At 39.7% G+C, this 13,959-nt stretch overlaps 2 protein-coding genes across 2 annotated transcripts in view; one reads left to right on the top strand and one right to left on the bottom strand.

Moving 5' to 3' along the window:
* LOC310719034 (mucin-19) overlaps positions 1 to 2,526 on the bottom strand; it is a 34,105-nt gene extending 31,579 nt beyond the window's left edge. The window contains exons 1-2 of the mRNA XM_083528292.1: positions 2,426 to 2,526; positions 1,728 to 1,789 (exon numbers count right to left, since the gene is read on the bottom strand). The gene's annotated coding sequence lies outside the window, so the exon portion shown is untranslated. The remainder of the gene's footprint in view (positions 1 to 1,727; positions 1,790 to 2,425) is intronic.
* slc2a13a (solute carrier family 2 member 13a) overlaps positions 2,057 to 13,959 on the top strand; it is a 53,318-nt gene continuing 41,415 nt past the window's right edge. Inside the window, exon 1 of the mRNA XM_083528444.1 lies at positions 2,057 to 2,978. Within this exon, the coding sequence (XP_083384570.1) occupies positions 2,375 to 2,978 (604 nt within the window). The 5' untranslated portion in view covers positions 2,057 to 2,374. The remainder of the gene's footprint in view (positions 2,979 to 13,959) is intronic.

The raw sequence follows: 13,959 nt of genomic DNA, 5'->3' as shown, positions 1-13,959 counted from the left end.
AATATAGATATTACTGAAAGATTCAGAAGATTACCAAATGTTCATGTTCTAAGTTTTAACCAGTTAAATTATGGCACACACAACCCCCCTTCATGATGATGTGATATCTGCAAAAAAAAAACATTAGTGTAAATTAATGATGCCTGTGTATGTGGACGGCATGCGGAGTTACACAATAAGAAACTTTTCTATGCTATCAACATTGAATGAGAAAAATAAGTTAGTATTTAATGAAGTAGGTGTAATATTTATAGTATTTGAATATTTAACCAAAGATGTTTTTCTTGATTTCTCTCGAGTGGCCAGGGGCAGTTGTTGATTCTGGGATTTAAACTAATGATCTCTTAAGCAGATTCTATTCTATTAGTCTTATATGGTCAGCCTTTAACATGTCCACTCTTTTTGATGATGTTCTACTTCATCCAAATGAAAGCTTTTGCACCAGTAATGATCACTGTTAGACAGACAGACAGACAGACAGACAGACAGACAGACAGACAGACAGACAGACAGACAGACAGACAGACAGACAGACAGACAGATAGATAGATAGATAGATAGATAGATAGATAGATAGATAGATAGATAGATAGATAGATAGATAGATAGATAGATAGATAGATAGATAGATAGAACGTTATTGTCATTGCATTGTACAGGTACACAGCAACGAAATGCAGTTTGGCATCTACCAGAAGTGCAAAATGTAGCAATCGTGCAAAAGTGCAATAATGATTAACTATATGATTAATGATTAATGGTTGATTAATGGTTAATGATCAACTATACAATTGTGCTTATTCAGAGCCATTATACAACGATCTCATTTCTTAAACTGAGCACTTAAAGATTGTGGGCCTTAAATATTATTTGATTGCACTGCCCAATTTGTTGCAATGATTTGAGTCTGGTGTTTATAAGTTTGGATGTAAAGTAATCCCGCTCTTTACCGCAGTTCGAATCTTGTGCCCCCGGGTTATCGCGGATTTGCATTTGCCACATAACTAATTTGTTTTGCTGACTTTCCCGGTCTCTCACGGATAGCATGATAGACCAAAAAACTTACAGGGAATTGTTTTTATTGAGTTTTATGTTAAAATAATACATTTTATTAATAAGAATATAATTATCAATTATAAAGTGAAGTAAAATGTTAATACAGTACAGTACTGTATACATAAAATGTATGCAAATGAATGCATTTTTGGCATCTGTTTATCGTGGTTTTTCGTTTATCGTGGGCGGTTTTGGAACATAACCACCGCGATAAACTGGGGATTACTGTATATATTGTCAACCTTGAAAAGTGTCTATATTATACTTTTTCAAACTTTTACTAAAAGTTTATTAAAGGTTGAATTAGTTAATGTAAACATTTCCACTTGATACATATTAAAGGTGCATTAGAGGTGCAACCCCAGTGAGAAGCAAATGTGAAATTTGGTACTATATTTTCTGATAGTGGTACCCTAGGTACTCTGCCTTATACAAAATTACAACAAAAGGTAAGGAGCAGACGCTGGTCAACTATTTAATTTAACTATTTATTTTTACAAGCTATCAATAAATTATTTAATCAAACAATTAACAAAAACCACATTAAAATACATGAGTGAGGGAGGGATGCTTTTTACTTGTGACGTATATATTTTAGCACAGAGAAACTGTTTCTTTGCATGTCCCAATCATGATACAGCAACACTGGAGTTGTTAAGGGGCTCACACACAGGCCCAAGAGTGGGAGCTTTGCTACTGGAGCTCGATCCCCTGACCTTCTGTAATCAGTATACTAGAGCCGTTACCACGGAGTTACACACACACACACACACACACACACACACACACACACACACACACACACACACACACACACACACACACACACACAGAGAGAGAGAGAGAGAGAGAGAGAGAGAGAGAGAGAGAGAGAGAGAGAGAGAGAGAGAGAGAGAGAGACAGACAGACAAACAGAGCTCGTGTCAGTCACCGAATACACGTCACGAAACACACGCCGGTGATGACGAAAACAGTCGACGCCTCACTTTGCGAGAACATACCCCCCTTCTCCCCCCACGCCCTTCTCCACCCCGCATCTCTTAACCATCCACACGCGCGACTTTGGACCACCAGGATGTTTACGATGGTAATGATGCTGATGCTGATGCTGCTTTATGCAAAGATCTGAGCTTTACAAGAGAAGACAATCGTGCCGAAATACAGGCACTTCTTTACAAAAAAATACTTCTGCAAATATTTGAAAAAAATAAAAAATAAAAGATTTCCGGATACACACTTTTTTCTTTTTTTTTTTTTTTTACTAAACGACCGTCAATCCTTTTTGCAACACTTTGAAACATTTGTTTTCCCCCCACTTATGTCCCGCAAATCCTCCGAGCATGACTACACCCTCCGCAGCATGACCAACCTGATGGGCGAGAGGAGGAAGAAAGCGGGAGGAGGCGACGACGACGACGGCGGAGAACGGAGCCTGATCGCCGCTCCATCCAGCGCGAGCCTCGCGAGCCTGGACGCCTCCGCCTTCCCGCCCGCCTCCTCCTCCTCCGACGCCGCGCGCGCTGCCTCCTGCTCCTCCTCCCCCGCCGCCGCGGACTTAGAGCGCGCCGCCCGCAAGAACTTCCAGCGCGACGGCGCGCCGGCCTTCGTCCGCGCGCTAGCGCTGCTCGCGGCGCTCGGCGGCTTCCTATCCGGATACGACGCCGGGGTCGTGTCCGGGGCCGTCCTGCTCCTCAAGCGCGAGCACAACGTTACGCCACCGTGGCACGAGCTGCTCGTCTCGGGCACCGTGGCCGCCGCGGCTCTCTCCGCTCTCGCCGGCGCTCTTCTGAACGACGTGTTCGGCAGAAGAGCGTGTGTGCTGCTGGCCAGCTTCGCCTTCTTTGTCGGTGGGGTCGTGATGGGCTCCGCGCCGAACAAGGAGACTGTTTTGGTCGGTCGGCTCGTTGTCGGAATCGGGATTGGTAAGGAGCGACCGTGTATTAATTTACTAGTCAGAAACAAGTTACAGTGAATTAATAAAGCAGAAATAAAGTGCCAGGACGGATAAGCGGGAGGAAATGAATGAATGAATGAATTAATAAAGTGACAGGTTAATATATAGACATAAAAGATTACACATAATATGTACACATAAAACATTTTAATTTACACCAGAAACGCAAAGTGCACGCTCGAAAACTTTACTCCGAAACGCTCGCGCACGTTTATTATAAGGAGGTATTTTTCATTGGTTCCGTAAATAACAGTTGACAAGAGTAGTGTAACTGTTGCATTAGTTTAGAAACGCACATGTGCTTCATGCACAATATTTCAACATAATGGAAACTAGTAAACAATAAACACATCGCTTATTTTTCAGAAAAGTGATGTACAGATCTACTGTGTTCCTCAAAGTATTAAAGACCCACTACATTCACACCACATTCCTAAATGGTTTGTATCCAGGACCCCATTCAAAAGCAAATAAATAAATTAAAAAAATAATACATGTCCTTGGATCACTTTAGGACAGATTTATTTTACTTTAATGAATAAAATACTATAATATTTTTTGGTTTATTTGGTAAATAAATAATAAATGCTATGCATAGCTATAGTACTGTAGAAAGAAATAGTGGCTTTTTGACTTTTTTTTTTTAAATAAATAAATAGAAGAAATAATTATGAAATTATTTACTTACCATATGGAAATAAATCCCTAAAATGAAATAAAATGTATCTTTAAATAAGTACGTATTTATTTGTTGTGTGGTGACTCAATATATGATGATTAGGTAATAAATACCAAACACACACTGCAGTTCGTTAAGTCGTACCTACGGATATAAAATGCTTAGAACAGAAACAGTGTAAATCTAATTGAAGATGTACGCACCCATACAATATACAAATATAAACCGTATAGCCATACAATTAAAATCACTTTTAGAATATTGCATAGGTCCCCCTTGTACTAAAACAGCTCTGATTTAGTAAAGTATGGATTACACAAAACCTCAGAAGGTGTGCTTTGGTAGTTGTAGGTAGGTGGTGTATTGTCAAAGTAACATCCACATGAATGCCAAAGACCCAAGGTTTCTCAGCAGAACATTTCCCAGAGCCTCACACTATGTCTTCCAGCTTGCCTTTACATAGTGCATCCTTGTACCAAATTTACCTGTGTATCCATGGGACGTAAAAGAATTTGCGATTTGTTTATCCAGGTCACCTACTTCAATGGCTCAGTTCTGATCACATGTCCATTGTAGGTGCTTTTGGCAGTTGACAGGGGTCAGCATGGGCACTAAAACTGGTCTGCAGCTACACAGCCCGATACACTGTGTGTTCTGAAACATCTCTAACAAATCTAGCATTCACTTTTTTAGCAATTTTTGCTGCAATAGCTCTTCTGTAGGATGGGACCAGGTGGGCGCCTGTCACTTTCCACACGCATCAATGAGCCTTGGAGGCCAGTGACGCCGCTATCGGCTCCTTAGTTGTCCTTTCTTAGACTACTTTTGACAAGTACGAACCATAGCATGCACTGAATACACCACAAGAGCTGTGGTATTGGGGATGCTTTGACCCAATCACCTAGCCCTCAGAATTTCGTTCCTGCTTTCCACGCATCAACATTGAGCACTGACTGTTCACCTGCTGTGTACAATATTCCACTAATTGACAGCTGCCATGAGAAAAAGAGTTATTTACCTCACCTGTCAGTAGTTTTAAAATGAGTTATGACTGATAGATGTAAATCCATAATATGATTTTTTATTACAATTCACATTGTGAAGGAAAGACAGATGTTAGCATAGCATAGCATTTGAATAAATGTTACTTTTAAACATAATAGTCTAAGCATCATTAAAATGGATATGTCTTATAGTTCAACCAGAGAAACTCTAATAAAAGCCAGTTTTTTATTCTGAAAGGAGAATTTTATTCGGAACAATGTCTAGACCTAACATACACCATTATTGAACAATTGCATTCGATAAAAACGCCAATATTCCGCTGTAACCTGTGTTGTCTTGATAATTAGAATGTACTGCCCTCTATATTGACATAATATCAAAGCTACATTAAGGGATCAGAAACTATATATTAATTATCACATGCATATTATGTGCAACGTTTATATAAAACACTTGAGAAAGTCTCAAGTATACATTTATGATATAAGATTTCTTATCTTCTGCTAATTAGGATCAAGTTAGTCACATAGCCTGACAACCGTTGACAGTATGTCCTGCAGTGAATTTTCCATCGGAATCCAAGCCTATTTTTAAGTCCTCTAATCAAGCACAATTTATGTCAAGATTCAGTGTAAAAATACATGACTAGAAGTTTGAGAGTTATAAAAGACTATTTTTAGCTGTTTAAACACCATTTAAACAAAAAAGTTGAATGAATGAATATTTTCAGTGGACAATAATGCATGCTTTTGCAATATAAACTAGCATGGCACTAATAAAGAATAATGACTGAGTGACCCACTGCACACTGACACCTAATCATCACCTTGATATCAAATTAGCCAGATATTTGTGTAATGTTTCTCGTTAATTATTTTGCACACATATTCTGCCAGTCTGTCTTAATCAACATATTGGCACTCATTAACAATTTGCTTAGTATTTTCTGTTACCAAAAGGTCAAATCTGTCTGTTCGTCAAGCAAATAAATGTCATACCTTCCCGTGGACACCGCTGGCTTCCAATTTGAGAGGTTTAGTCCAATTATTTGTGAGTTGCCCTTTGTGCCAGCACACCAGTGAAGCGGTTCATGGTGAACCAGAGCCGCTTTAGCCATGAGAATAGATGACCTTTAGCCATTGTCATCGTTCAGCATGAAAATTTCAACCAAATAACGAATGGCAAAATACGAAGAGTTTGGTGTCTAGAGTTCATTTCACGCCCAAGTCGAGTTCTTAAAGTACATGTAATGGTTCTTGCTCCACCATTAATTATGAAAGGATAGGTTAGCTGTAGTGTCAGAAAATCTGTTGCCATTAAAAGACCTTTATACCTTTGGAAAGGTCTTTGCTCAACAGTAGACGGCAGCAATAGGAGTTCTCTTAGGTCTCCTTTGGCATCTAAGTGGAGAGGTTATTCCCTCTGTCTATATGTATCTGCAGGGAAAGCCAAATGTGACCTCTACTATTATGTTAGAGCATCTATTTCGATTTTACAGCAATCTCAGTCTAATCTTTTTTAGCCATTAAACCAAAGACAGTTCATTTTGGGCCTGAACAAAACATCATTATTAAGACTAGGTTCTGATAGCAAAGCTTTCATTCACTGTCAGTATTAATGAGAGGCAGAGTCATTGCTATCCTTCCTACTAACTCCTCACAGTTTACTCTTCCATTCACACAAGTAAAACTGCAGGAGATTATAAATTTGCCCTGAAAGTGTAATCACTGTTGTGAAAGATTTTGTGATGACAGCACGGTATGATAATTTACCAAAAGCACAAAAGATGTGAAAATCATTAAATACTCGCACACAGACACATACACACAAATCATCTGGTTCTTATCAGGTCTTAAATTAAGTAAATACAACCTCGAGGAAGATGAACAACACAACATTTCACTGTGCCATGATTTTTATTTTGCAAAATTAAAGCCAAAATGCAAAAAACATGAAAACAACACCCTCGCTGCTTCCAAAGGAATTAAGATGCTAATAGCAGTCAGGTGCAGCTAATCAAATGCAAAAACTCATTGTTCTGCTTGATTTACAAGTTGAAAACATTCAAGGCAGTTAAATGTACTTTTTTCCAGGCAAGAGTGGATGTCCCAGCAAATGCACCTCAAGGCCAGACCATTCAATGCTCAGAGAAATAGCAAAAATGTATGTTTGTTTATTATGCCCAGAGATCTTTTTCTAGAGTCAAATCTGAGTTCAACTGTTCAGCAAGTGAAGCTTGGCCGAAATTAGATATGCAACAGGACAATGATCCCAAGCAGACTATCAAAAACAGAACATCTAAACAACAGGGCCATGTAGTTTTGAATTGTGTTTTCGATCAATAATAAAAACCTACATTTAAAAACTGCATGCTGTGTTCACTTGTGTTATCTTTTACTAATATTCAAATTAGTTTGATGATCTGAAACATTAATGTGTGACAAACATGGCAAAAATTAGGAAATCAGAATCACTTTTTCACACCACTGTATAATGTAGGTTCAATGTTTTTATATATATATATATATATATATATATATATATATATATAAAGGCACCACAAATAAATTTTGTGATGTCCGACCTTTTTCCACTATCAGTTTCCTGGTGGTCTAGTGGTTAGGGTGCGGCGCTCTCACCGCTGCGGCCCGGGTTTGATTCCTGGTCAGGGAACCAAACCAGCCATTAGGGTTGCACAAGCTAGTGCACTCTTAGTGCCGGTCCCAAGCCCGGATAAATGGGGAGGGTTGCGTTAGGAAGGGCATCCAGCGTAAAAACATGTGCCAAATCAAACATACGGATGATCCGATGTGGCGACCCCTAATGGGAGAAGCCGAAAGAAAGTTAAGTTAGTGTGACAATTACAACATATGAAAATAAGTAAGAAGCATTTAGAAAATAGTAAAAACATTACCTGGGTAGATAAGTGTGCACATCCCTACTCTAATACATTGGGCAAAACTGTTTTTTTTATTTCATTACACCATTCAGTCTTTTTGTGTAAGAAACTATTAGTGTGGCAAAAGTGACATCTTGTCACTTGTGGCTCTTCCACTCTATGTTGCAAAAACATTTGAAATCCATTTGATTGTAAAGGCTTCTTCTGTACACAGCCTGCTTCAGGTCACCCCACAGATTTTTAGATTGTTAGATTCAAGTCCCGGCTCTGAGTTTAATTGCCCCTAGGTCAATTAAAAAAACACTGACCTTCTTCAGGTTAAGCCATTTCTTTGCTGATTTTAATGCATGCTTTTCGGTCATTGCCCTACTGAAAGGTAAAATTTATTTTTTTACCTTAAGCTTACTAGCAGATATCTTAAACTAAAATCGACTAGGATTTGTAGCTGTTCATGATTCTGTCCCCCTTGATAAAAGCTCCAGGGTGATTCATTTGAGCTTGTTTTTTTTTTTTTGAGGAGAAAGGGCTTTCATCTCAGCTACTCTACCCCACAGCTTAGACTGTGAGAAATATGAGAGATTGCTGTCACATACAGAGAGTAATCAGTCTCATCAGATATACCTGCAGATTCTTGTTGCCAAAGGTTTCTTGGCAGCTACCTTGGTAGAATTTTGTCTTTAGGAAATTTGGGGAATTTTGAGCACCATTGGATGTCATTGTGGTGCTTCATTTTCTCTCTTGGAACATATTGGCCTTTACCATGTTCTATGGTGTATCTAAAGGTTTGGAATTTTTTTTTTTCACACAGAGAGTATATATATATATATATATATATATATATATATATATATATATATATATATATATATATATATATATATATATATATATATATACACACACACACACACACACACACACACACTTTGAGAACACCTGTCCACCTGCACAGCCAGGCAGTTATCTAACCAGCCAATCATTTAGCAGCAGCAGAGAGCATGGAACCAGAGCATGATCAAGAACTTCTGTTAATGTTTACAGCAAACATCAGAATAATAAAAAAAGTGTAATCTCTCTGCCACTTTGATCGTGGTTGTTGGTACCAGATGGGCCGGTTGCAGTATTAAAAAAATTGCCGATCTCCTGGTCTTTAGATTTTACACAAACGGTGTGCTAAATCACCAATATTAAAACATAATGTATATCACAGCTGTAAAGAATGCATCGCTGTGTCAGAGTGGAGCCCATGCAGTTTAAAAGACACAGAGTATTGATTAACCTTATGTGAGCAGGGAGCAAAGGGGTTCCCATGGCAACAGGTGCGTCGTCGAGCAAGCAATGGGAGCGTCAGGAAGCAGTGAGCAGCATCTATTAATAGACTTTACAGCAAGCGATGATGCTGTGACCCTTGTCATAAGAATCTGCAAGCACACGTTGTTTGTGTTTTGCGTAAATATCATGTAGACATTTGTTCTGCCCTCGGATTATATCCTTATCCCAGGATATTGAAAGCAAAAGGGTGTGTTTTTGTTCATATGCAAGCTCTTTCCTCAAATGTCTTTTGCACAATATGACACCTCAGTGCTGTAATTGGCTCAGGATGAGCATGACTGGCTGGCCTGTCACATCAAAGCTATCTCAAGAGCCTTCTGATTGACTGGAGGGTTATAACCATACATGAATATCTACTTTATGGATTTATTCTTCATCTATGTATTTTGATGTGTTTCGAGGCATGCTAAGTAATCCGATGAAAAAAAAACATTTGCCGTCAATACCGTAATCACAGTACAAAATCATTAATTCATTGTTTGAGTACCGTGTCATAAAACCAAAGGGCTTAACTCATAATTGCCACTTAAGGGGCAGCATTAAAGCATTTCCTCTTCCAGTCATACATTACTTGCCACAAAAACTCCTTCCTTGGAGCGAAGAGGCACACTTTCAAGTGCATGACACAATTTTAACGTTCCAAAGATTTATAGGCAGTTACATGGCTAATCTTAATTGAATCTGATTCATAAAAGCTGTGCTTTGTGTCATAAATGTTGTCTTAACCAATTCTCACCTTTTTAAATAAAGGACATGTCTCAGATGTAGCTCCATGTAACGTGGGACAAAATTACACTTTGGCATTGTGCTTAAAGGGTCACATTAATATTCCACCTGTGTCCTCATATTTTATGTGGTTTGCTTTTAAATAAAGCCTTTTATCACCTCGAAATAGAAACCTGGGATTTGGTAGACAGTTTACACACCATTTACAGATTAGATTTCGTTTTATTTCTGTTTTGTGATTGTCAAAATAACTAACTTTCTTTCGCTTCTCCCATTAGGGGTCACCACAGCGGAACATCCGCATGTTTGATTTGGCACATGTTTTTTTGCTGGATGCCCTTTCTAACGCAACCAATTTATCCGGGCTTTGGACCGGCGCTAAGGCTTGTGCAACCCTAATGGCTGGGGTTGGTTCCCTGACCGGGCATCGAACCCAGGCCGCAGCGGTGAGAGCGCCGCATTCTAACCACTAGACCACCAGGGAACCTCTGATTGTCAAAATACAAATGTGAAATAGGTTGTAAACAGCGTTGTTCAATATTCAATTCAATATGTGTATCTCCATGGGTAAGCCACCACCGCTTCAATATGCCTTGGCATTGATTCTACAAATCGCTGTTACTGTACTTGAGGGATGGACAACATTCTTTCAAACAATATTACTTCGGTTGGCAAGCAATATCTAACCTATCAGCCTCCCTCTCTTTCTTTCTCTCTTTCTCTGCCTCATTGTTCCCATAGCAGTGAACACCTAGTTATGATCACCTGTTATGTGTTAGTACTCCATTATTTGTTAATGCAAACCCTGTTTCACGACTTTTAGCTGTACCACGGTTAGACCAAATCCTTACATAAATGATTAATCAATTTGACCAGTGTGCTTTATTGTGGAACAGCCAGTGGTGTCCAAAAATAAGCTCATATGTTTAACATGTAAGTGACTGGGTGACACACAGTGGGTGCTTAAACACTGGGTGATTAGAAAGTGGGTGGTTATACACAGGGTAATTATAGAGAGGGAAAAACAGGAAAGCGAAAATTGTCTGGTGATTAAAAGTAACTGGGTTATTATAGAGGAAAACTGATTGCTGATTAGGAAATATGTGTGGCTCATTCTTAGCTGTAAGGGTAAACAACACCCAGGATTTCATGGATTTTTTTATTTCCACTTCTATTATCATTATCATTAGTTATATATCAACTATTATCAAATAGTTCTATAATCATTAACCATGTTTGTCACATTTTACACAAATATTTTAAAGCTACAATGTCCTCTTCTTTCGGCTGCTCCCGTTAAGGGGTTACCAAAGCGGATCATCTGTCTCCATACCTCCCTGTCCTATACATCTGCCTCTTTTAAGACAACTACCTGCATGTCTTCTCTCACCACATCCATAAACCTCCTCCTTGGCCTTCCTCTTTTCCTCCTTCCTGGTGGTTCCATCGTCAGCATTCTTCTACCAATATACCTCGTGTCCCTCCTCTGCACATGTCCAAACCATCTCAATCTCACCTGCATAGCCTTGTCTCCATAAACGTCCGACATGTGCTGTCCCTCTAAAAAACTAATTTCTAAACCTGTCCATCTTTGTCACTCCAAACAAAAAGCTTAACATTTTCAACTCTGCTACCTCCAGCTCCACCTCCTGTCTTATAGTCAATGCCACTGTCTCTAATCCATACAACATCGTAGGTCTCACCACAGTCCTATAAACGTTCCCTTTCACTCTCGCAGATACCCTTCTATCACAAATAACTTCTGCCACTCTTTTCACCCACTCCACCCTGCCTGCACTCTTTTCTTCAATTCTCATACACACTCTCCAGGCTTTTCTCAACCTGCTCCCTACTCTCACCACAAATCCCAATACATACACAAAACATAATAGTCCATGGAAACTCCTATCTGACCTCGTCCGTCAATCTGTCCATCACCACTGCAAACAGGAAAGGGCTCAGAGGCGATTCTTGATGCAGTCTCACCTCCACCTTAAACTAGTCTGTCCTTCCTACTGCACACTTCACTGCTGTCACACTGTCCTCATACATGTCCTGCACCACTCTCACATACTTCTCTGACACACCTGACTTCCTCATACAATACCACATCTCCTCTCTCTGCACCCTGTCGTACACTTTCTCTAAATCCCAAACGCACAATGCAACTCCTTCTGACCTTCACTATACATCTCCATCAACATTCTCAAAGCAAATATTGCATTTGTGTTGCTCTTCCTCGGCATCAAACCATACTGTTGCTCACAGATGGTTACCTCTATTCTCTGCCTGGCTTCCAATACTCTTTCCCATAACTTCATGGTGTGACTGATCAACGTTATTCCCCTGTAGTTACTGCAGGTCTGCACATCTCTTTTAAAAATCGATACCTACACACTCCTTCTCCATTCCTCAGGCATCCTCTTACCTTCCAGAATAGTGTTAAACAACCTTGTTAAAAACTCCACTGCCATTTCTCCTAAACATCTCCATGCTTCATCTGGTCCAACTGACTTTCCATCCACTATATAGCTGTTCTCACTCTGACCCTATGCACTTCCTGCTTCACCATCTATACATTATCCAACCTTCTTTCTTTCTCATTTTCTTAATTCATCAGCTTCTCAAAATACTTCCTCCACCTTCTCAACACACTCTCCTCAATAACCAACAAACTTCCATCTGCATTCTGTATAGCCCTAACTTGCAGAACATATTTCCCAGCTCATTCTCTCTGTCTAGCCAATCTGTACACATCCTTTTTTCCTTCCTTAATGTCCACCTGTTGCCGCATCTCCTTTTACTCCTGCCTTTGTTTTTCATCTCTCTTCCAATCCTAATTCTGTTTCGCCAATCTCTTTTTCTGTATGCTTTCCTGCATTCCTCATTCCGCCACCATGTCTCATGTCTCTCTCGCCAACTACCTTCCTAGCTGTCTCCTTTATCACTTCTGCAGTAGTTGCCCAATCATCCAGCACTTCTCACCACCACCTACAGTTCCCCTGTATAGTCATCAATAACACAATTCCAATAAATCCTAGAGATTTCAGATACAAAAAAATACATAACAAAATGATCAAAACAAGCCTTAAAGTGTTATTAATAATCTAATTTATTCTTTACATACTGTATTTCATGTGAATTCTTTAATTAATCAGTATATTCTTGTACTACTATTATTTACTCTTATTTAATACTATCATTAAATTAGCAGCATACATTGTGGCTTTAAAAACTCAGCCATTAGGTTTTGCACAATCCAGTGCACTCTTAGTGCCGGTCCCAGGCGCAGATAAATGGGGATGGTTGCGTTAGTATCGGTCTTACTGGATTGGTCGAGGCCCGGGTAACAACGACCACCACAGGTATTTTTTAGCCAACAGGGTAGCGGTGGAAATTGGGTTTCTGTTGGACAAAGGAGGAGAAGAAGAGGTGGAAGACTTCTACAGAGACAGCAGGCTAAGGAAAAGTATAGAAGAGTGAATGTTAAAGTTGGTACTTTTAATTTTGGCACTATGATTGGTAAAGGAAGAGAGTTCAGGAGACCAAGTGGAAAGGGAGTAAGGGCAGGAACATTGGAAGTTATCATGGTGTGGATGGAAAGAGAAAGGGTGTAGGGGTGATTCTGAAGGAAGAGTACAGTAAGAGTGTAGTGGAGGTGAAGAGAGTTTCTGATAGAGTGATGAACGTGAAGCTGGAATTTGAAGGGGTGATGATAAATGTCATCAGTGCCTATGCTCCACAAGTGGGTTGTGAGATGGAAGAGAAGGAAAAATTCTGGAGTGAGTTAGATGAAGTGGTAGAAGGTGTATCTAGAAATGAAGGATTGGTGATTGGGGAGGATTTCAATGGGCTTGTTGGTAAAGAGAACAGAGGTGATGAGGAGGTGATGGGTAGGTATGGCCTTAAGGAGAGAAATGTGGAGGGGCAGTATAGTGCAGTGGTATATTTTTCCGAAAAGAATAGAAATAGCAGTGGTGAACAGTTATTTTAAGAAGAAGAAGGATCATAGGGTGACGTATAAGAGTGGAGGAAGGTGCACACAGGTGGACTATGTTCTATGAAGGAAATGCAACCTGAAAGAGATTGGAGACTGTAAGGTGTTGGCAGGGAATAGTGTATCTAAACAGCATCCGATAATGGTCTGTAAAATGGAGGTGAAGAAGAGGAGGAGAGTGAGGACTGAAAGAAGAATAAGATGGTGGAAACTGAAGGAGGAAGACTGTAGTGTGAGGTTCAGAAAAGAGGTCAGACAGGGGCTCGGAGGTGATGAAGAGATGCTGGATGATTGCGCAAATACTGCAGAAG

This window comes from Silurus aristotelis (assembly GCF_946808225.1).
Source record: "Silurus aristotelis genome assembly, chromosome: 24".
Taxonomy (NCBI): domain Eukaryota; kingdom Metazoa; phylum Chordata; class Actinopteri; order Siluriformes; family Siluridae; genus Silurus; species Silurus aristotelis.
The sequence above is the reverse complement of the archived record's forward strand: the minus strand, read 5'-3'. Positions and strand labels throughout refer to the sequence as shown.